Source organism: Dendroctonus ponderosae, unplaced genomic scaffold, assembly GCF_020466585.1.
Source record: "Dendroctonus ponderosae isolate FM_Combo_2020 unplaced genomic scaffold, Dpon_F_20191213v2 Dpon_F_20191213_10, whole genome shotgun sequence".
NCBI classification, from domain to species: Eukaryota; Metazoa; Arthropoda; class Insecta; order Coleoptera; family Curculionidae; genus Dendroctonus; species Dendroctonus ponderosae.
The window spans coordinates 7363712-7387786 of NW_026017111.1; the positions used below are offsets into that span (position 1 = coordinate 7363712).

Genomic DNA, 24075 nt, shown 5'->3' on the forward strand with positions numbered 1-24075 from the left:
AATTGTGTCGAACCTGCCCGACACTGAATGCAACGTAGTTGTGTCGAGTACTTCTGACTCCACACTGAGTAGAATGAAACGACACACTCTTAATTAAGAAGTATTTACTGTGACTCCTCTCTGACTCACGCACCGCTGCAGTAACTCAGTTCTAAATTATGAGTAAAAAAATGTGGTGTTTTTTTTTCTTTACTTGTTTGGACATGGTAAAACATTACCCGTAAAAAATGTTATGACCCTTTTTTTAGATGTTGAAATTCCAGTCTCGGAACTCGTAAAGCTTTAATCCACTTTAATAAATGAGTTATAACTCATCAACTCAAAGAGCGGAAACAACTCAAAAGCGGAACTCCACACAGTGTTAGCCAGGCCTACTTTAAACAGCCAACCTTCCACTACTAATTTTTCAATCTGCCAATGGGGAAGTTGTGCGTGAATAACTATGTAGAATGGAACTGTTCAGAACCGGCACTGCTCTTAATTCATAAGTGTGGAAGTTGCGTCCACTGTGTCGCACTTGAAGAAATTCACATAAAATTGTCCTTAAAACGGTCAATAAATTCAAATACATGCTTGGCCGAAGAATCTAGGTATCAACCGTTAAGGGATTCTTTTTTGAAGGACAACTTGTATTTTGTCTTACTGTGTTGGGCCTTAAGAGTTTTAACACCAATTTTGCGTTAAATTGCGTATCAAGCGCTGTACCTTACATACAAAATTGCTACCCGCTAAAGAAGTTGTGCAAAGCCCTTTGGGCACGACACTGCTTAGAATGAAACAAAACACTTTTAATTGATAAATGCTTAGGTCGTTCTTCTCTTACTGTGTGGTGTCTGGAAAGTGTCAATATAAAATTTGCTTTAAATTGTGTTTAAACCGCTGGAATTTTCATGTAAAACTAGCGATCAGTTAATGTAGAAATTGTGCAAAACCACGGCCACAACACTGGTTGCAACGCATCAATTCGCTGTCAATTCCTGCATGGGGTTTGAATTGTGTGCACCTTAACCAGTGTAGTGCACGAAGGGCTCGGCGCAACACTCAATCAACACACTTCAGGGTTTCCATTGCAAAATCAAACTTTAAACACATCCCGATGTAGTAGTTGTGACAAACCCTTCGGGCGCACTCTTCAACGCACCGGCGCAGTAACTCGAGTGACACATTTCTCGGTTTTCTTGGCAACATTCATACTCTAAACCCATTCTAATATAGAAATTGTTTCGAACCCTTCGAGCTCGACCCTGGATCCAACGTAGTTGTGTGGCGAACTTTAGACTCCACACTGAGTAAAATCAAACGACACACTCTTAATTAGGAAGTCTTTATGTTGTTCCTCTCTGGCTGGACCGGGCCCGAAGTGTTTCGACCTAACTTTCACATCAAATTGCCTTTAAACTAGGACTGGGAAACTCAGTGAATTTTTGGAGTTGGCGCAGTGCTGCGCAAATGGCTTGGTGCGCCAACTCAACATACCGGCGCAGCTACTCAGTTCCGTTGCGCCGGAAAAATGTTACCTAAATTATGAGTAAAAAATGTGACGACTTTTTTTACTTGTTTGGACAAAGCAATAAAACATTAACCATAAAAAATTTTATGGCCTTTTTTTGAAGATGTTAACTTACTGTGTTGCGCCTTAAGAGTTTCAACACAAATTTTACATTAAATTTTGTGTCAACCTCTGTACCTTACATATAAAATTGCTACCCGCTAAAGAAGGTGTGCGAAGCATTTTGGACACGACACTGCTTAGAATGAAACAAAACACTTTTAATTAGTGCTTAGGTTGTTATTATCGTACTGTGTCGAGCCTGGAAAGTGTCAATATAGAATTTGGTTTAAACCGCTGGAATTTCCGTACAAAATTAACGATCAGTTAATGTAGGAATTGTGCAAAACCCCACGGCCAAAACACTGGTTGCAAAGCATCAATTCGCAGTCAATTACAGGATGGGTTTTGAATTGTGTGCACCTTAACTAGTGTCGTGCACGAAGGGATCGGCGCCACACTCAATCAACACACTTCAGGGTTTCCTTTGCAAAATCGAACTTTAAACACATCCTGATGTAGAAATTGTGCCGAACCCTTCGGGCGCACCGCGCAGTAACACAGTTCTGTTGCCGGGAAAACGCGACTTGCAAAAAATTAGTGACCTTTTTTTAGAATTAAATGTTAAAATTCCGGTCTCGGATATCCGAAAGCTTTAATCCGCTTTAATAAAGAAGTTAGGACTCATTAACAGATGAGTTAGAACTGATTAACGTAGGGAGCGGCAACAACTCAAAAGCGAAACTCAACCCACAAGTGCAGGTTTCGAGATCGCCAATTTCAAGCTGAACCCAGCTGATGAGAGCTAATAGGCTCGAAACCGGCCCTGGGGGTGCCTGAGGTTAGCGCACAGGCACACTTGCCTCTTTCAAAAGCGCATAACGGCTCTGATGATGCCGAAAGCTTTTCGTTGTTCAAGCGGCGAGTTATTGCGTTGCAATCAGTGCCGTGCCCGCAAAGCTCGGCACAACATTGCAACCAATTCGGATTTTCAGGCTCAGTTTACTGTTGGAGCTGTGCTCCAACTAGTTACCGTATTTGTATTCATCCTTTACCTTAGCTTTTCTGAGCAGCGGGTTTACCAGGACCGTATAAAGCAGAACTCCAGCCGCGGAAATCTGGCACAAATTGGACGCATCCACAACATACATGACTTTGCCCACATTAACAAAGTAGTTGGGCCACATGGGCGCTAAAGTACCTAAAAAATCACCTGGTTAAGTTTGACGGGTAAAGACCTGGTCGCTTACCTCCCACTTCCCGGATTGTGTACAGCTTGTCGGCCACCCTCAGACTAAGAATGTTGGTGCCAACGGTGGGTACCGATGTGGTGGTATTATCCACATAGTTGGGGCTTTGGAGCTTTTTTAACAGCAGGCTTTTGCCGGAACCTTCGGGACCGATGCAAAGCACCATTGCATTTTGCGCGCAACGAGTTGTTTGTTCGATACTACCGGTGGCAACCCGGCCAGGGGTGGAGGAAGTAAAAACACTCAGCCCTTTTCAACTATTTACTTATATCACAATAATTAATAAATTATATTACATATTGACAAGTAGAGTACCCACGGTGTTGGCTTGAATCTAGATTAAATGCTTTAGGTATAAAGGAAACCTTGCGGAAATTGATCTGGTGTAGGCCCTTAAAGCGCATGCAACGACCACTGGGCAGGAGTGAATTTTGCTGGCCAGTCTTTTTGCCACAGTGGTTTTTTGCACGCGATTTTCTCGCTTAAGAATGTGTCGGAAACAAATCTATTGAGTCTATAAGTGGTAAGTGAAAACAGCCGTCCAACGCCGCGCCACTTTCAGCAGTTGCCCCCCGAATTAAAAGAAAAAGTCCAACATCAAGTCAAGGGCACAGTAACAAGCCGATTCTAAGCCCCAGCTGGGGGCTTGTTGAAGTCCTAAAGACAAAAACAGTCTTTGATTGTTTCTTTGTACTTTTTTACACTTGTAACTACGAGCTTGTCAGTGTGCCCTATCAGAGCGAAATAAATGATAACATACATTACAACCCGATTTGTTAGTAAAATTCGCTATAAAGAGTTAGTACTTAAACAATAAAAAATAATAGTAACAACAATAAAGGCAGTATGAAAACATACTTACTATACATGTACATAAATCGGCATCAATGTACATGGGCGTGTTTGGGCAAGAGTATAAACTGACTGGATAACAAAACGGGGCTCCGAGGGACAACACTTGATCCTGAGACCTGCAGCCAATAATTACTCGTTAGCAAAAAAAACAGGTTTATGAGTAAAAAACACATTTTTATTCGAATGAATCGAAAACTGCCGATTTCTGATCAGAAGCAATGAGCATAAAGAAGCACTTTTCTTTAACATTCATTTCTGGTTGGACTCAAAACCGGAACAAAACTGTTTTTATTCTGGACCGGAACCGAAACCTAAACCCATTTTTTATATTTACACGCGCTCTGCGACCAAAACAATTTACACAATTCGCGAGTTCAACTACCGATGGTGCCGCTGCGATACATCAAATTACTCGTTGTCGAGTGACAGTTGAAACTTGTCATATTTGTTTATTTATTGGAGTTGATGACATTTATAACATAAAACAATACTTACACACTTTTCGATCTGTTTCCATTTCTTTAAAAGCTTGCAAAAGTTGATTAGAACAAAACAAATGTAAACACCAATGTCAACAAAACAAGTGTCAAATCTAAACTTAACTTGTAGTTATAATTTTAGCCACCAGGGGGCGTCTAGAGTTTTAAACTCGCGAATTAAAGCCACCTCACCTGACAGCTGTCAAATTAAAAAAAAATGTAATTCTATCCGCTGCAGTTTTCCAGATCCCCATACTAGTCATCGAAAAAAATCAGTCTGTACTTACTACTCATAATTGTATCTAGCGCACAATCGGTCGAGGTACAGTATGAAGTAGTGATCGTTTGCGCATCTTTCATCTTGTAGAATGCAACAAGCAAGGAAAAATATAATGTGAGTCCCGGATAGAGTTGCCCCTATTTTTGTCCTCGTTCGTTGTATTATATAGATTTTGGAACCGAAAAATAACCGGAACCTAAATTGAAAATTTTGCCTTGGAGCGAAACCGGAACGGAACATTTCGATTCGGTCCGGGTCCTTGTTTTAAATAGCGCATATAGCATGCAAAATATACAACTTAACAAACATCTGTGACAGCAGTTGATTCAAGCATTCAAGTGAGCAGTTGACACAAGTGACAGCAGCTGTTTCAATTTCGGTAGTTGAATCCCACATTTGCGGAACCTCTAACTTTTGATGCGGTACAGCACATTGAATTTCCAACACTCATTGTTTCACTCCTATATGGTTTCAAAAATACGCCTTTGAAAAATTGCAAACGGCAAACAACGTGACATTTGACAAATGACATTGACAGCAAATTTAAAAGATGAAAGCGATGCCTTTTGTTAATTAAAACTTATTCATTCGAATAAAAAATAGTGTTCTAATGACTGACGGATTGACACCCTCGACTCCGTGTCGGGTGTCAAACGTCGTTGGATTCGAAAAACGACACTTTTCGCCCTTGCATCGAAAACTACTATTACCTGATCATGCATTGTCGACAGCATGTCAATCCGAGCGCTTCCCTATGGTGAAACAGTTGATTTTAAAGTGCCTGCACATCTGCCTTACCTGTAAACGGAAAAGCCCTTTCTACACATTTCCACCAACCCAGACTGTTCCGGGACTTACCACACAAGTTCCATAGTGAATATGAGCAATGGATGTGCCCAAACACAGGGCATAGAGCAGGTAAAGTTCTAGCGTGGGCGATTGCGTGACTCCCGAAATCATTATGGCCAGAACAGTGGGAACGAACATCCAGTTGAACCAGTCGCACCTGGTGCTGCTCATTTGGGCCACAATCACCCGACACTGGCAAAACAGGCTCACTTAACCGGCGCATTTTCGCTTTTGAATCAATGGATGACACTTACTTGGGATGGGGATAGAGGGCTGAGGCATGGCGCTAGCGCCTACTTACCGAAATGTTGGAAAAGATCGTGCCCAAGAGAAAGAAAAGCGCCCTCGGGTCCCTCTCGATTATATCCGAGGGACTTTCGAAGATCCACCATAAGATGATCAAGTAGTTGAGCACTAAAGGAATCAGGGGCCTGATGGCCTCGCTGAAAGATCGCATGTACCCAGTTTTATCGCGATAGGACTTGTAAATGTTGTAGAACACTATCGGCCAGTTGGTGATCATTGACGAGATGTAGAGCGTCAGCTCTACAAGCACCCCATTGGTAATTCCTCCGGGCAAGCTGTATTGCCACAAATCAGAGCCGCCAATCTGCAAATAAATCTATGTTGATCGGAAGCCGATTTTCGCTCTGCACACCTCTTACCCCAGTGATGAAGAAAATGATTATCATGCCGCACATGGTAAAGTCGTAACCCCAAGGCAGGAACATCACCCCAGTGTTGTACTTCTCAAAGTGGGACAGGTAGAAGTTGATGAGCACGTTGCAAAAGGTGAAGAACATGCGAAACGGGGGCACGCTGAAGCGCGCCCCTCGTCCAAAAATTGAGTACATGGCGGCGGGCATGAGCCCCGCAGTGTACGAGTCCAACCCATGGTCGAACAGCTCACCCAAAGGTCCACTGGTGCCTGTTCTGCGCGCCTGTTTTCCATCTATGCCATCTGGAATGTACAGAAACCCCACGGTTAGCCAGCTTCAAATGTTCTCTATTATCGGTCTCAGTTCGCATCGTTTTCTTCGCGTGAAAAAATAATTAACGACTGTTGCTGTCTCAGGTCGAGTGACTGGTGTGTGTTATTGAAACAGCCCAAGAGATATTTGAGTTAATCTTCATAGAATAGGTGCAATATAATTTCTGTACATCTTCCAGTCTATGAGCAAATCGGTCTCACCAGTTACTTACCAATTTTTCTACTTAGCTTTTTTTCATAAAATAGCTTGAGCAATCAAATCTTTAAATACTGCCGCGTATTTTTTTAACATCCTAAACTGGTGAGTTTTCGGTATTTTAAAGCGTCATTGAAAATAATATCTTCTTACCGTTTCGCAAGCACGAGTGGCTAACATCATCTCAAAAAATCAGTATTATGGGCGACTTTTATGAAAATGTGTGCTCGTGTTCTAACGAGTATTTAAAGAGTGGAACGCAATTGAGTAGAAATTACCATTTTGCGACCGATATTTACTAAGCTTAATAGGTATTATTCACTTTAGTTTGGTTTCTAAGTAAATACATCCAGTTTGAGACCAATATAATCCTTGCTGGCACAAATTCAGATTTTCAAAGACTACCATGAACCTTTCAAAATTTTTACAGCCACGTGTCTTCTAAGGATGCTGAAAATTTCAAATTGCTACTTCCATTACTTTCAAAGATGCCAATTTTTTTAAAGAGAGTTGAGTGAATTTGTGATAGGTTTTTGTTAAACTTGTGAAAATCAGGCTTTCAGGCAATTTTGATGAAAGTGTCAGCGTATTTAGATTCAAGTGCCTTCTTAAGGCGGTACAAATTCCAAATTGGTATTTGCTTAAGTTTGAAAGATGCGATTTTTTCAAAGAACGAGAGAAAGTGCAGTTTATCAATCTTCAGATTGGTACAAAGAGCGCCTTTTTGCCAATCGAAAGCTGATGAAAATATGTGTTGTATATAAGATTTTTATCAAACTTTGTGCATCTATAGCATTAAGTGTCTTCTAAAGATGGTAAAAATTTGACGTTATACGGTTCAGTTAAAAAAATGTGACTTTTAAAGCGTACAGCGCAATGAGGAACTTGCATAAAAATTAAATTTAAAAAATATTACTACCAAACGTAACTTAATACTATTAAAAACACCACAGTTGACCAAAAACTTTTTTTTTTATTTCTATGTAAATAATATAAGCAATTAAAAACTGTATAATTCAAATCATTCTTGTAACGCGCCGTCATCGGCTGGGACCAGTTGTGACGTCAAGGGGCTTGTAGGGCGAGGCGGTTGCAATGCGGAGCATGTTAAAATATGCAACCTCAGTCTTGATATTGTTGTTAAAACGTTTATATAGTGTATTAGGAGAAAAAGATAATTTTTCAAAATGACTGACGCAGGTTTTGTAAAAGGACAATCTGACATTTTAGTCCTCGCTGATATGTTTATGATGGCATCTTACATTAAAAACACGGAAAGTTTTACTCTTGCTGAAGTTCGCGATGTTAAAGCTAACAGGTAGATTTATAGACAAAATAGTCAATAGTTTTACTTATATAAATCGATAAAATGTTAGATTGGGGTTTTCATGGCTCTAATGTTCAAAATTCAAACAGGACCCATTGATCAAAATGTAAGCGATTCAACAAAAAATAAGAAAGTATTGTTTTCATGCTAGTAGAAACTAGATGACATCATTAAAAGTTAACAGTTAGAGAAAAACAATGTTAAGTACAAACATATGTACTAAGTAAAAAAAGATTATTTACAGATCGAGAAAGTATTTAATAAGATTGTAGTAAAAAATGAAGGCTAATGTAAGCCTTCATTTTTTTCAGACCTCCCATTAACTTGAATTTAACATAGTTATCCATATCTTCTTCCAGCTAGAATTAATAAATAATATTAAAGTTACATAAAAATATCTGTTAACACTCATATTGCATGACAAAAATAGTAGGTATTTAACGTAAATGCACGACGATAAAACGAGATTTTTCCTTTGCAGATACTTTTGTTTCTTTATATCGTCTAGTATAGCAATTAACTATTTTTGGGGTGATTATTTATTACTAGAATGCAGCCGAGAAGCAAACAAAATACAAATTCAAAGTATTTACCTGTTATACAATAGACAAAATCAAATCTGTTTTTTATACTTACATTAAAATGATCTTCACATACATGGGGAGTAGTCTTCTCAGAAATATCCTTGTATACCTTTAACCTTTAACCATTTTAAACGCCGGCTTTTATCTCGTGGTACACGAATAGCAGATAGCTTATTTGGCGTTTTAAAAGTTGTACTAGGACACAGTGGCACCATACAGCATTTGTAATATTGTTTTTGTGTTGCTTCCATTATTAATAAACCACAGCACGAATTGTGAACAAACACCCAGATAATTCAACGACAAGCCGTATTTCAGTATTGCCTTTCGAACGAACGACCAGCGCTATGACGTCACGACCATTCCCGCGCGTTTAGTGTCGTTTCAAATTAATAGCCTGCGGTCACAACTTTAATTGTTTATTGCAAATTAAATATTGCGACTTGAGGGCTGATATTTGGCATGCGCGATTTCTATAGATAGGCAGATATATTTAAAAAAATAAAAAAAAATGTTCAAGTTCCCCATTGTGGATAATCATCCATTTTAGAGAGCCTTTATTTTGAAAAATGCGAATTTTTAAGGAGAAAGAGCAATTGTGGAGGATCGTCCATTTTGAGCTCGGTTTTTGCTAAGCTGGAAAAATTCAGTATTAAGAGCGACTTTTATGAAATTATGTGCTTCTTCTGCGTCAAGTCTTTTCTAAGGGTGCTGAAAATTTCACGTCATGAGAGGCTTTATTTTGAAAAATGCGAAATTTGAAGGAGAAAAAGCAATTGTCGAGGATCGTCCATTTTGAGCTCGGTTTTTGCTAAGCTGGAAAAATTCCATATTAAGAGCCACTTTTATGAAATTATGTGCTTCTGCTGCGTCAAGTCTTTTCTAAAGGTGCTGAAAATTTCACGTCATGAGACGCTTTATTTTAAAAAATGCGAATTTTTAAAGGGGAAGAGCAATTGTGGAGGATCGTCCATTTTGAGCTCGGTTTTTGCTAAGCCGGAAAAATTCAGTATTATGAGCGATTTATAAAATTAGGTGCTTCAGCTGCATCAAGTCTATCCTATATATGCTGAAAATTTGCCATTGTTAGACGCTTTACTTTAGAAAATGCGAATTTTTAAAGGGCGAATTTTTTAAGGGAGAACTTTTTGCCCAGCTATTTTTTTGCATTGGCATAATCTTGCTTGACTCATATCTACCAACCAAATTTGCGAAGTGAAATTTGCGAAACAAGCGAGTAATTCCTTTAAAAAGTCTCCGTTTTAAGAACTATTTCGCCCAAATTCCGGAAGCAGCTCTTGGCCGAGCAAATTCTGCTTTGTGAAGCATTAAACTTTCATTTATGCCCCGTTATTAATAAAAAAATAAATTTCTATCGAATTTTCGAAAAAAAATGTGCATCAGAATTTTCGCAAAACTCATTCTTTTGGCGTAGTTCAACATGAAAACATCTGCCTTTGGAGTTGAGAAATTGATATCTGTAATGTTTTATTTCAAAGCAATTTTGAATGGAAATTGATCAATTCACTCAGCAAACTTGCGTTATAAAGAGAATAATTGACTCTTGGCTTCAATAGATGAATTCAATCTGCTCTGCGGATACGAGAAGTTTTCTTTAAGTGCCTCTTTTAAGTGTATTGGGGAGAAAACTGCAAGCAAAGTGCGAACCACGAAAGCAAACTCGGCCAGTTGAATAACCTAAACACTTCGAGTAGGGATAAAATTATGTGAAAATTTCGCTGTATTTAACAAGTCTGAATCTCCCCCTCATCAATTATTTATTAGAGGCTTATAAGTAGAAAGACAAGTAAAAATCGATACCGACAAACAACCGATACTAATCAAGTGCTCAAAAGTGCTGAAAATCGTTTAACTTTAACCGATATCGCCTGATTTTCGGCCTCACATTCACTGTTTACATTTGAGTTTTAATGCTGAATTTACTGCATTCGATTACGAGTTTTAATAATGAAACCTTGACTCGCACAACAAAATACAATTAACAACGTGCTTCTGTTACACACACAACAGCGATCCGTAAACAACAATAATATTTTAGGTTCGAGACATATTTCTGAACCAGAAAGCACAAGGAGCGCATTTTAATTTACTCTAGAAGTAAGATTAATCGATAAATCCATCCATACGGGATTCTTATACAGTTTATCGGTTTTCGCACTGAAATTGTGTCGTGCACTAAAAATACAGTCGACCCCGTTTTTGCAAAAAGGCATTACTTTTCCGGTCCAAACCCTTATTATCACTACTGGAATTTGGACAAAAGTAAAGAAATGCTTTTTGAGATCATCGCATTTCGGATGCTTAAGCTGCAGTTCAGTGTCACTTCCGTTATTGAGTACTAGATTAGTATCGGTTGTTTACCGATATCAGATTTTGACGCGACTTTCTAGTTCACCGCGCGACGAGATCTGCATCAAAAACCATAATAATGTAGAGTGTATCAGATATTCTGTTTTTTGTGCTTCAAAACTAACTGAATTTGTGCATGCAACCAAAAACTGCCGAAGTTCGGATTTTTTTTTAATTTCTGAGGATCTACTTGGCCTTATTTAATATTTTTCCAAGATTCCCAATCACCTAAGCTTTAATTAAAAAAGGAACTCACGGCGATTCATCGATTAGATCCAAAGTTATATGATTTTAAAACAGAAAAACCAAAATTGTAATAGTGTACGCGAGAGAAATATATTATTATTTTCTAAAAAGGAACATCCGATTTGTTACACGAATGATTAGGTATGGACGAAACGAAAAAATTGTCAAAATGAGAGTTCAGGCCTGATCGCAAACGCGCAATCAAAAACCTTCTCATAAATGTGCAAAACAGTGAATCAGACACGAAAGAGTACAGCCAACAATTGACATTACTCAGAGCGGTATAACCAGAATTCGCGCTTCCAGTTTAATCCAGAATATTACAGTTTGATGCATATAAAACCCAGATGCATAGAGATGACTAACGATCAAAATTTTCAGGTCAGCCATCAGTTTAAGCGGCAAATTAAAATGCCTTTTGGATAATGCCCATTTGCGCAGATTGGGAGAAATTGGTTGTCCCGATTTCCAAATTTAACAAGTTTAGACTTCTTTGAATGGGCCTATATTAAAGGCATCGTTTAAAAAAACTACTGCCACGCGCGACAACATAACAACAGGAATTAAAAGTGCTTTTACATCAATTTTTCCACAGGTTTCCGTGGAGTTTGAGAAGCAAGTGAATTTACGTAATTATTGCCGTAATTGTAATTATTGTTGCTTAATGTGTGTATTTAGGCTGCTGAAAGTTATTTTTGTTACGTTCGAAGCTACATAATTTTTCATAAAATAGCATAATATGTAACTTAAAACTGAACAAAATGAACTAAATGCACACTTTAAAAGCAATAATAATTACAATTATTACAGAAATAATTAAGTAAAGCGACTTTGTCCTCAAATAGGTTTAACACAGGTTTAACAACGAAAATCGGTGCAAACTTTATTGTAAAAACACTTTTCATTTCTGCTGTTTTTTTGTTCTCTCGAGTTGGAGGAATGTTTTGAACGATACCTTGAATAACTCTGTTAAATCTGGTGATCGAGTTCACACTAACAAAAAAGCTTGTTTGCTTTGCAGCTTTTTCCAGGGTCCATAGACAATGTATATCGCACGATTCTACAGTGATTCTATAGATGCAACTGGATTTTATATGGATAAAACTTAAATCTTCTGGACTATTCTTGAAACACAAATTTGGGTAATACCGCTCTGAGTGCTTACGTCGGCTGTTATAAACATCTTCTGTTAATGAAGCTGGTTTCTACTTTGATTGCGATCAGAAAATCGCTACCAATACTATTTTGAGCCAAGAATCTAACTCGTTCCGGTCTGCAGTCTCATTTTGACAACTTCTTCCTTTTCTCCATACTGAATCTGCTGAGGTTTCCATAAAATATCAGTATTCATTATCTGGAAAACGGTTCTTCGTGAAGGTCGATTTTATACCGGTAATGTGAACCCTAGAAACTGTCTCATTTAGAAACAATAGAAATGAAAAAAAAACTGGAAATTATTTTACGAGCATCCTGTATAAGTTTACGTTGAAATTAAATTTGAATTAAGTGGCAAAAGGGGTATTTCAATAATGTCATCAATAAGGGAGCATTAACGACTACTGAAGCGACTCTGAAATTTTTCTCGTTCTATAAAAAATCGTTCACATTTTCGATATCCTTATTATTGGGACAAACCTTTATTTATCCTATATAGAGGTACAAGCTGTGCCTAAGATAGGAAGGATATCCGAAACCTTGAGTGTTTCAAAGTTGCTTAAATGAGAAAAAATAAGGCTATTAAAAGACAGATAAGAATTTTTGTTTCGCATTTATGTTTTACTACTTTTTACACTTTCTTATTGCAAGATTAATTCCAATATGTTAGAGCACGTCCTATCGAAATTTAATTAACTGTTGACTCAAGTTTCTTCCTTATTTTAATTGGGACACCCTATAGGTTTATGCGCCAATAGACAAAAATGTTCATCGTTTTTCCAAAACCCTTATAACATCAAGTTTGCAAATTGACTTTATATTATAATATTTTTCTCCCGGTGATGAAAAAGTGAAGTGAGGAGTGAAAGGAGTGTGAAGAAAATAGTGTCAAATTATTTCTCTAAAATCGCAATTTCTATTGACTGCAAATGCAAATCGGAACTATCTGTTGTTGATGCTTTAATGGTTTCGGTGAACTAGAGTCAGCAGTTATTTACATCTGAAACGGGCGTTTTTCGACAACACATTGCAATTAAACTTGAAGGTGGAAAATCCTTCCGTTTCCCCGTTAGATAAAATCTGGAGAAAGGTTAATATTAGTATTAATTTCCATTGTACGAAGTCTCCAGTGAAGCTAAAGCCAAATAGAACTTTGTTTTTGTATTTGTTGTTTCTCCATAAGTGCATAACCCAATGTGCCCCTTGGCCCAGGGGATCAAAGTGGAAGCATCGAAGAATATCTTAATCGGCTGCTTGTATTATTGTTAATTCGATATCGTTCCACTATGTTCACGAGCATTTCATTAACAATTTCCTGTTGTAGATAAACAAACCCAAAGTCCAACTGTTCGATGAATTTGTGAAACAAGACTAAACGACCGCGTGAATTATTTGTGGAATTTGGCAGCAAATAGAACATTAAACATCCGATCTATCCACGAGGTTGAACGACACAATCATTGATAAGATATCAGTACACTCCATTAATAAATTGCCGATAGCTTTTGACCCCCGGAGTCGACGCTATCAATAGATGTGGCCCCAAAAGCTCGAATGTTGGGGAATTTTTGAAACAAAACTGCTCTTACCTAAGGTGTATGCCAGGAAAAGTAACAGAGCGGCCAGAAACCAGCTCCAACGGGGCAGGTTTGGCACTTCTGGATGTTCGGGGTCTGACGCTGTAAAATTGTAGTCCATAAAGGTGAACATTAAGTACATGGCAATGGTGCACATGAAACCACTGAACGTCAGCAAATTTGGGGCGATATTCTTCGGGCAGTACTGCAAAACACTAAAGTAAAAAAGTGTCTTCCTAAGGCTTTTGCTCTTTCACCTGGACTACCCAGTTCCAGAACGGGTGCATAACATATATGCTGAGAATGCCCGTATCCTTGCAGTTGTACTGAAACCCACAAAAGACAATATTAGGGCTAAGCCTAAAGAGAGGGCTGGCGCTCCCAACATTTCGCCTTACACAGACGGGGGCTTTGTCCCAAATCGACCTCACCAGCCACTAAAAGCCCCAAGTTTACCTTATAGTTATCAAATCCATTTAAATGCTGCTGTTTCAAGTACTCCCTTTCCAGCAGCATGATGAATTGTGGCACTGAAGCTTCACTGACTAGCCGTAAGGGATTAATTCACGGGTATTTCGAAGGGGTTTCAGCCCTTAAAGCCCTGGATTTATTGAGCAATTTGAATTTTATTCGCTTGTTGTCGAGTGCCGCAACTCACACTTGACAACCGGCACCATTGTCCATTTTAGTCCAAGCAGAGTGAAGTATGCTGAGGATCATGTGCGTTCTCTAGCGGTGTTGCAGTTCCATCAATGAGTTATAAAAGAGGACAGCCATTTGCGATTCATAACAAATATACATTTATTCAAACAAACAGTGCAACCAGAACTACACCATAAAACTAATATAATAATAGAGTATAAAAATATGCATATGTACAGTATGATTCAAAGTTGGCCTCTTTCCATTTAAGGGGTTTCGCAGTTTTTTTTTAATTGAGCTTATTTTCAATTTTGTTATCAAGCAAAAACCTTGTAAAACTGGCTCAAAACTTCGCCAATGTTTTCATTTGGAACACTGACTATTACAAAATTTTTTTTTTATTATTTAGATATTTGGTGATAAAAAGGTTGCAGACTATTTCTGATTAGTTATCAACTTGTTCTCTTACAAAAACATGAAAGGAGAGAAAGTGAAAATGTCCACAATTGAACATTAACAGCAGTATTAAGCACAAAAATGCCATTTACTATAAAGTATCAATGCACTGTTGCCAGTTTTCTGATTCAGGTTTTTGCGAATAACTCAGTTTCTCGTGAGAACTATTATCTTCGTACCCCCTAATGTCCTCAGACAGTTCTTCCAGAGGAATGATGCCAAAATTGAACCACCTTTGATAAAAATATTGCACCAAATCACCCTGGTAGGCTGGCGGAGGTGTTGTTGAAAAACTCCTCTAGCTCATTGGGGTCGAAATCCAGCTGGATCTCCTCTAAAATAGCGCCGCTTTGCGTCTTTGGCAAATCTACCTCTAAAAAATTGTTCAGGTAATATTATCTGCTGGAACACAACGTCAGTCGCGATAAAACTGGACTAACTACTATTAATTAAATTGCGCCTTACTGGGTATTGTTCCAAGGCTTTTATACACCTCCAAGTCCCCTTTGAAGGCATCTTGGAACACTTTCTGCCTCTCCTCCAGCACGTGCTTTTTACTATTTTCAAACTTAGCCACCTGTTGGACGTAGTGCTTATCCAAGGACTCGTTCAGCTTGTTTAGGTTATCTAAAGAAAATCACGGGTAAACTGCAAGTAGCCCATCGCTGCTGGAAATACCTTGTTTTCGAATCTTGTAGCTCTCCAACAGTGCCTTGTGTCTCTTGATCATGCCCTCAAACTCAATGTCCTCCAGCAGAACCTCAAAGTCCAGCAACTTTTGCTCGACCACCTCACACGTTTTGTAGAGCTGGTCCACTTGGGTCAGGCACTGCTCAATGTTGGAGGTGAGCTTTGAGGTGGTTAGCAGATGGGTGACTAGATCTATATTAGTCTGGCTGCTGGCCATCCGCTTGGCCACCTGCTGAATTTCCACAGCCACTTTCTGAGCATTGCTGGCGTTCTGCTCGTTCAGTTCATGAATATCCTGCCACTGGTCCTGGAAATGCTGCAGAATACCAGCCCCTGCTTGCGTGTTCACTGGAGGGGGCTGTAGCTTAACGGGACTGTCATCCAGAACAAAGAACCCCACAGTGTTTTTCACTGTTCGCAATTTGTCTTTTAACCCCGTGAACATTGTGAGAACATACTTGAACTGATGAACTAAACGAAACGAAATGAAAAACAATTACAGTGGTAAAGGAAATGTAAATAAGATCAGCTGATCAGGCAGTGTCAGTGGCCTGCGGCGCGACAGGCAGTGATGCCAATTGCAGCTATATGCAGATGAGTTTAATTAATTTTCGGTTTTAATTAGTTCGCTTAAGCAAGTTTTTCCGGTAATTGGGGTTTTTCGGCAGTTTTTGAGGAATTGTTGGATGGTTTTCAAGCACGCGCAGTCAGACCAACATTGTGGAAATCTGACATTACTGACGTGTGAGTTACAAGATCCGTCGTTTTCAAATAACTTGATGCCTCGATTTTCAGTGGAAAACGCCGTAAGTGAGTCCAAATTTCAATGGTTTGGTAAGTTAATAGTTAATTTATGTGTTAATTTTGCACGGTTTAGTTGAAACTCTTGTCGGGGTAGTTTTCAACTTATTTGACTCCCGCGGGTTTTGTGATTGCAGGTCCTTTTATTTGAGTATTTGGCCTCAAATTTGAGGTTTTTGAGTCATTTTTTCACGCGTTGATATTCAGTGCGAATTATAAATGTAAATGAGTTTTTTATACAGGGTGGTAAATTTTATTCTACAGGGCGTCCCTGAAACGTCTTAACCACACGTTTCATTGACCGAAAATAAGACGATCTATAGATATAATATATGTTATAAGCAAACTTATTACATCCAATGTCACTTTTTTTTGCCGCGTGTTTTCCATTTAATTTATAAACGCTTATATCAATTTTATCTTATTTTGAAATCAACAATTTCTACATAAATTGACGTTTTTATTGCAATCAATTTAGTGCAATCCCCTTATTATGCACTCTTCTCGAGCAGCTTCTCGTATTCGGTTAATTAACTCCTGCTCAATTTATATCGGAGTTCAGTAAAATTTATATAATTCAACGAACAAGGACAAATATAGAGGCTGTTCAAAGTTGTGTGTGGTGACGTCAGCTGTTGGTTGGGCGCGCTAAATGGAAATTCAAATTTAGGTTGCTTTTAACTTCTTTTTAAGTAGCATAAAATACAAAAAAAATTGCAGAACTATTAGTTGACCATAAATAAGCAGAATAAGGCAAAACAAAGAAAAATTACCACATGCATACCGGCCAAAGGCTCCTAATTCTTGAACTTTATCGGTTAGAGGATTGTCTAAACATGTGAAAGATCTAATGCAGACGATTTGGCTTAACAATCAATTGTAAAATAAAGATTAAAGAGAAATAAGAACTAAAATACAGTCAAAACCCTTATATTTGAACAAAACTGGACATTGGAAAACAGGAGGAAATTAGTAGGCAAACGAATCCCTCAGACTAGCCGCCTCAATATAAATCTAACACTACTAAGCGACCCCCCGAAACAATATTTTTAGCTCACGGTATTTCGGGGGGCTGTTCCAGTTTTCCGACGTGTCGTACTGTTCAGCAGCCTGCCGTTCCAGCTCTTGAAACACATTGGTGTTGGATGCGGCGTACTGTTCCAGTGCTTGCTGTTCCAATTCGTCCGAAGACACGCCAGTAACTGGAACAAACGGCTCCGGATCATCCAGCAAGATACTTTGATCCACAGCCTCATTGGTTGCCTCCCCTTGACTGGACCTGGCAGGTCTGCACTGAGTTTCACTAAGAGAGTGGGTAATCCGCGATTGCAAGACAGGGCTGGAAGCTGGAAGCCGGGCAGCCAACAGATTAACTGTGGGATGTTGACTGATTTTAACCGAAGGATGTTGAATGTTGAAGAAAGCCGTCGAAGGAAGCACCATGGGGCGGTAACTGGGGAACACCCCTCTCTGATAGCTGAAGAGGCAGTTTGGCAGAACAAGAGGCAAACAGCTGGCCTGTCTAAAATTCAGCAAGTGGTTGGAAAACAATCGGGGGTTTAGAAACTGGTAGCTGGAGTAGATGGGGGGCGTGCAGGAGAAAGTTGAACTGGAAGGTGTAGACGATTGGCAGTAATTGGACGAACAGTGAAAAGCCTGCCGACTCTCAGCAGTGGTTTCCGTGCCAGTTTCACTCCTCTGAACAGTGGGAGGCTTGGCTTGGAAGCCTATACTCTCTGCAGGTGGGGATGAGCCCTGCAGGACAGCCGAGTAAAGCCTGCGATGCGTGGACAGTTCTATAGAACTGCTGGAAGCTTCCAGCCAAGACCTAGTCGACTGGTTTTTGAAGATCCAGGTGTTTTGGTCCTTGAGGGCCTTGGTCAGTGCCTGGAACAAACGCTAATCATTCTAAAGGCTGCCCGGCAGCTCAGATGAGCTTCTTGACTTTTATCTGGCACAAATTGCCCTCTGAATTGGTCAAGACATTCAGCCACTGGCTCTCGTCCACGTTCTCATTGAGGGCGGCGAAAATCTGAGAAGTTGCCGACTTGAACAGGATCAAATGCTTGGTCTTCAGCTCTGGATGCCAGCCGTAGTAGGGAAAGTGTTCGCTATCCCACAGCTTTTTTATGTCCCTAGAGACTGCGAAATGAGAGTGAGGAGTGGGATCTAGACTGGGTTGAAGTCAAACTACCTATTTTCAGCTTCAGGGCCATTTGGTCGAAGGAGCGGGCATCCAGAAAAGGCGACTCGAACGACTTCTCACAAAAGGCCTTGCGGCAAGGGAAAACGTCGTCATGTTCACTGCAACCTTCATAGTCTTCACCTCCTGAAATCGACCCTGAATTGCTGAGCACTTGTTGCTTCTCAAACGCTCACCCATGCTCAGAAACGCAAACAACAGATCGTCCACATCCTCCAACATCCAGGGCTCCTTGACCTCGTCTGGATCGAATGTATCACACAGCCTCTCAAAACTCATCACCATTGGGGAGTAGGACAGTTCGCGCGCCTCATTGTACTCATAGTTGGCATATTGAGCCAATTTGCTCTGGGGAATACTGTCCCTGACTGTGCGCGGACTTAATTGTGACCACTTGGAGCTGATGGCATGCACGTGGCGAGCTCTGAGATACAGACTCTGCAAAGGCAAGGGGAAGAAGAGGCTGTGAGGGATGAGGACACAATAGAAAGAAGTACCATATTGGCCTTCTGATAAGCACTCAGATCGTTGGACCATGTGGCGTCCGCTTGATAAGCCACTGCCCACAGCGCATCCGTTTGGGCCTCAGAACTGGACATGGCGGCTCTCTGACACCCGTTCAAAGCAAAGGAAATGCCATTTTCAACCTGGATTTAGGTGTGGTCGGTGTTTGTAAGGAGGCGAGTTCAGAAATTAGGTGTACAGAGATGGATGGTTTGAACTTCCATTGTGCATCGTAATTGCGTTTTTTGTTAGACTACAATACGTTGGTTGATACTGTTGGGTTTCACCAAAATTGGGACTCTAGGAGGATGTCACGGGACAGTTGGGACACAGGAGTACAGGGTCATTCAGGTTCCACCATTCGATTTCTAGGGATTCTCATTTTTGGGTAAGTAGAGGTCTATATTATTATTAATGTACAGGGTGGGCCAAATTGGGCACTTTTAAATAGAAACTCCCATGTCTAAAATATATTTTTTCAAAACCGTATGTCAATACATATGTATATCTAACAGTTTTAGAAGTACATAGTCCTTTCCCGCAATTTGCACTTTTGGAAAGGCTCCTTAACTATTTTCCTGTGATTTCCTCGGCTGTCGTCTCTCGGTCCCCAGTCTCCATGTTTTTCTTTCATTGCGCAGCTTTTCGTTCAAGTTCCTTGATATCATTGCATCATCCACGATATTCCTCCAGCTCCTTCTTGGTTCTTCTTCCTTTTTTCGGCGGCGTTCATTGTTCCATTTGTTCTGCATGTCCGAAGCGTACTAACTGTTTTTTTTCGCCTCATCCATAATGTCCTTTTCTATGCCGATAAGCTGCCTGGTAATTTAATTTCTGGTTTTGCCTGTTCTGAATTTCCCATAACTTCTTCTTAAATAATCCACTTCTGTGGCCAACACTTTAATATATTTGCCTTGCTTAGATCCCATATTTCCTCCAGGAATTGCACTCCTTTAATCACACCGTTTTGCAGTTCGAGATCCTTACCAAGGCCTGCTGCTAAGTATTCACACTTCTTCTTGCCATGCAGCTCAGATCTTGTTCGTCATCCACTACCTGGTCATTTGAAAAAAAAGGCAGTGACCTCGTGGCAGAACCGGAGTGTCTCCTCTCCCACTAGTGGTTGTGTGGCTTTGATTAGAGATTGGTTTATTTCCAGGTTTTGCATTTCCATCTATAGTCGTGATGTGGGGACACTGTCATAAGCTTTATCTGAATCTATTAGAGCGATATGTGTTTCTCGGTCACGTTGAGTACGTTTTTTAACGGTCAGTTTCAATGTGAAGAGGTTATCGATCGTCTATCTGCACGCTGCTAAGTCTCCTTTTAGGCATCTTCATACAGAGTTCTTTTGCTTTTGTGTTCGTTTAGATGGTCCGTGTCTTATAAATTCGGGATGTATTCCGTCAGGTCCTCCTTCTTGTGCCATACTCTCTCCGAGAACGGAGGCGACCCCTCACGCATACTCACATACTGGCAAGCCGATGTGTGCACCACCACACCACTGTGACCCCCGCCATGGTGCATTAATGCTATTTTGAGGTGTATGCGGTTCGCATTGAGCGCTTCTTGATCTTCTCTGATGTATTGCGGTTGCTGTTCTTCCAATAGGTGTTTAAAATGTTTTGTCCACTGTGAGTTTGTTAAGCCAAACAGACTAGTTGCCTGGTTGTTGCATGTTCTCAGTGCTTTTATGGTTTTCCAGGCCTCCGAACTTTGTGTGCCTCCTATCTGCTGGTCTATGTAGTCGCATCTTTTAATCCAAAAGTGGTTCTTCTTCTTTAATACTTCGGCTTTTACTCTTTTGTTTGCTTGCTTATTTTCTTCTATTGTTGGTGCATCCTCCGTCTGTAGGAATTTTTCGTCATACATTTGTTTTTCTCCTTAATTTGTTTCTCTATAGCCTCGTCCCACCAGTATGGTTTACTTTTCGTATTCTGCATTCCAAGAGATTCTTGGGCTTCCTTCGTTATACAGGCCTTAATGTGTTGGTATTCTTCAGTTGCTTTATTGGTTTGAGTTAATTTCTCCTCCAATCTCTTGCAGAACAGGTATTTTGTACTATCGTGTTCTGGGCTTTCGAGATTATATTTCATACTGGTTATTGATGTCCCGTTATTGTTTCTTCTACATATATTCCTACCACTTTACTATTGTGTTGCTTTCCCATTCTTCCGTTTAGGTCTCCAGCTATTATGATTTCATGATGTTTCGGTATCTGGTCGATGATGTTTCTTAGTTCTTCTTCAAAGGTATCTTTCGTCTGAGCTGTAGCATCGTCATTTGGAACATAGACTCCTATGATCGTCAAATTTATTCTTTTCATTTGAATCGTCAATTTGAACAAGGTAATTGAAAATTGGAGTCTTGGCTTTTTCTCGAAAAGATATTGATAGTTGAAAATCAAATTTGAACCTTGTTGTTAAGTATTATTTTCAAAAGGTCCTATGTTTGATTGGTAGTTTATTCAAGTACTTAAGCAGTCGAAAAGAAAAACTAGGATGCGTATTTACCTCCTTCAAGTTACGAAAAATGTTCATATTAAAAAAGTATTCTTCTACAATTTTTTGATGAAAAATCAAAGCGGCAATGATGTTTTTTGTCGTTGACACTTAGTTGCAGTTGTAGATAGCCTTTGTCAATAATAACAAGCATGTCTCAAACTGCGACTTATTTTGGAGTTCCTTTCCTAAAATGTACACCAACAGCGAATTTGCTAAAATGCTACAGTAACATAGCAGAAGCTGTAAGAACTTACACCAGCAAAGGGATGGAGACAATGGACGAGTAGCTGATGGAATTGACGCAGATGATGGACGATCTAAAGGTGCTAAGGTTCCAGACCTAGAGGAACAGGGATTGGAACATGCCTTCCGTAATGCTCCGCGTCATTGCACAATAACTAACAATTTTCCAGGCATCAAGGCTTAAAGCCCGTGTCCTATGATAATAAAAATATATAATATTATCTGTCTTAAAATTTAAATTCTATTAATCACACTTAGCAGACAGATAAATCTCACAACACGCAGAGAGTTCCACACGACGTCACTCAAATCGACGCAATATCCTACCTTGTATTCAATGTATCATGATTCTACAGATAACAGGTAATAGATCGGAAGGTGCCATATAAGGCCTAGTTCTCATAAGCGAATTTTCCGAAAATAATACCGAATTTTCGGACAATTTGACAGGTGTCGGAAAAAGTTGAAATTAAATAATTCTCATCTGCGATTATTTCTTGCTGAGAAAAAGCAATAATTTTGACTCATCGTGTTGGTGACAATGACAGCGATTTTAACCTAAACTTTTACAGTTTTTAGTAATATGAGGTTCAACTTTTGACAATAAATTATCAAATAATTTTTTCGACATTCTCATGTAATTGAAATGTTTTTCTCGATCTTGAAGATGCATTTCTTGAATCAAATTATCAAACGCTCCTTGTTCCGGTCTTCGTTGGAAAATCTCTCTAACAAATCCATATCCATCGTTTTTTCATTATTTTCTTTTTCTGTTGAATTTACCGGATTTATTTTCACACAACTGTTTTAAGTGCGTATAAACGGCCACACACACTCATACTCTCAATCGAAATGATAAACAGTAATTATAATATTCTGCATCCATTCTTGAAAACTGAACATCAAGTAAAAGGACAAAAGGTTATTCAATTAAATTGAATTAACATAACCCATAAAATCCCTCCGAATTTCCGAATAATCGGAAAAAGTAGGAATAATTTCAACTTTTTCTGACATCTGTCAAGTCGTCCGATTAGTCGGAATTTTTTTCCGAAAATTCTGCGAGAACTAGGCTTTATAAGACAGCTTCCAATCTATAAAGCCCGTGTCTCATGCATCCGTTTGTACGATGATACGAAAGTGTTGACAGATGATGACGATCACAGATGACAGATCTCCAACCAATAGAAACACTTTCGTATCATCGTACGAACGGATGCATGGGACACGGGATTAACCTGTGATCTGTGGATCTATGGTCAGCTGGTAATTAGGGAAAAGCAATCATCCTGGAACTTTATAGCTTTTAAAAATAAAACAAAGTTCGGTGCTTCTGTCGTTCGAGTCTCTCCGTATTTGTAGTTTTGTCTATTCTTATATTAAAGCACACTTCAAATCAAGCACTGTCAGTGAAACTTTTCCTGAGTAGATCGTAAATTAAGGCAAAAAACATTTACAAACTTTTGAAATTTGGCTTTCCAAAACCACTTATGTATGCACGAAAATAAGATTGTCCGGTGCTATTTGCTGCTAAATCGTGTTTTAGGTATGAGCAATTCATAACTTCAAATGCAAAATTGTCGCTAAGATGCATAATAATTCTGTTTTTCGCAAAAGTTTGAGCAGCTTTCTGAAGTCGCCAATGATTGAGGTCAGCAGTCAGATGCTGAATTATTTATATTTCCTTTGCATATCATGTCATATCACCGTATTTCCATGGTATGATAGGTATCCAATGGAAACACCGCTCGAAATTTAGCCTGAAAATGGCGATTTTCTTCAAAGTTTGTGAGTGTTTTTTGGCTTAGTTTATGGACCATCCAGGAACATTTTTACTAAGTGCTGAATTTAAAGTGTTCTTTAAAATAAGAATTAAAAAAAAACTACAAATTCGGAGGGACTCGAACGACAGAAGCACCCAAAGGAGATCGGCCATTGATTGTTAACTCTTGAGATACTTGTAGTGTGTAGTGTTGGAGGGACTGCTTTAACGTAACTATTTGAAACAACATATTTGTTTGTTGCTAGAGTGGGTCTAAGAACACTGGGTCGTGTATGTGTAAATACTTCCGAATTCAAACACTTGGTTGCAGGTAAGCACACGGTTTGAAACCTTAACTTAACCTCAATTTGCATTAAGAAACACCTAACACATTTTAATTTAAACTATGGCGCGCTTTGAAGCACCATGCGTTTCGTCCCGGGCCTACCTATTGGACTCGTCAGTAATGCCGGCGCCACACGATGCTACGAACACCTTCCAACGTTGGAGGCTGGACGGTTCGTCGCATCGTGTGGCCGACTTTCGAACTTTGAGCTACGAA

At 39.4% G+C, this 24075-nt stretch overlaps 4 protein-coding genes across 5 annotated transcripts in view; all 4 read right to left on the reverse strand.

Moving 5' to 3' along the window:
• The window catches only part of LOC109544326 (ADP-ribosylation factor-like protein 16), a 4657-nt gene extending 1690 nt beyond the window's left edge, over positions 1-2967 (reverse strand). Inside the window, exons 1-2 of the mRNA XM_019914428.2 lie at positions 2800-2967; positions 2605-2750 (exon numbers count right to left, since the gene is read on the reverse strand). Of these exons, the coding sequence (XP_019769987.2) occupies positions 2605-2750; positions 2800-2965 (312 nt within the window). The 5' untranslated portion in view covers positions 2966-2967. The remainder of the gene's footprint in view (positions 1-2604; positions 2751-2799) is intronic.
• Positions 2968-3047: 80 nt separating this feature from the next.
• On the reverse strand, positions 3048-14416 carry LOC109544328 (ethanolaminephosphotransferase 1). Of its 2 annotated transcripts, none has more exons than XM_019914432.2 (8): positions 14165-14416; positions 13966-14034; positions 13721-13913; positions 5928-6223; positions 5564-5872; positions 5272-5454; positions 5124-5211; positions 3048-3770 (listed from the first exon to the last, which is right to left on the reverse strand). In XM_019914432.2, the coding sequence occupies exons 1-7, from the start codon at positions 14222-14224 to the stop codon at positions 5149-5151; spliced, it is 1173 nt and encodes a 390-aa protein (XP_019769991.1). In that variant the 5' UTR covers positions 14225-14416; the 3' UTR covers positions 3048-3770; positions 5124-5148. The 2 variants fall into 2 exon arrangements, with proteins under 2 accessions (XP_019769991.1, XP_019769992.1); XM_019914433.2 differs by having other exon boundaries at positions 5121-5211.
• A 72-nt stretch (positions 14417-14488) lies between these two features.
• Positions 14489-16224, reverse strand: LOC109544331 (dysbindin protein homolog; the record flags this gene model as incomplete). The annotated part of the gene is given in 3 exon segments (XM_019914440.2): positions 14489-15179; positions 15272-15433; positions 15485-16224. Coding segments are annotated over 3 exon segments (735 nt in total). The 3' UTR covers positions 14489-15063.
• A 987-nt stretch (positions 16225-17211) lies between these two features.
• Positions 17212-19358, reverse strand: LOC109544339. Its single transcript, XM_019914454.2, has 5 exons — positions 18998-19358; positions 18677-18938; positions 18492-18626; positions 18243-18439; positions 17212-18184 (listed from the first exon to the last, which is right to left on the reverse strand). The coding sequence occupies exons 1-5, from the start codon at positions 19097-19099 to the stop codon at positions 17321-17323; spliced, it is 1560 nt and encodes a 519-aa protein (XP_019770013.2). The 5' UTR covers positions 19100-19358; the 3' UTR covers positions 17212-17320.
• Between the last annotated feature and the right edge of the window lie 4717 nt (positions 19359-24075).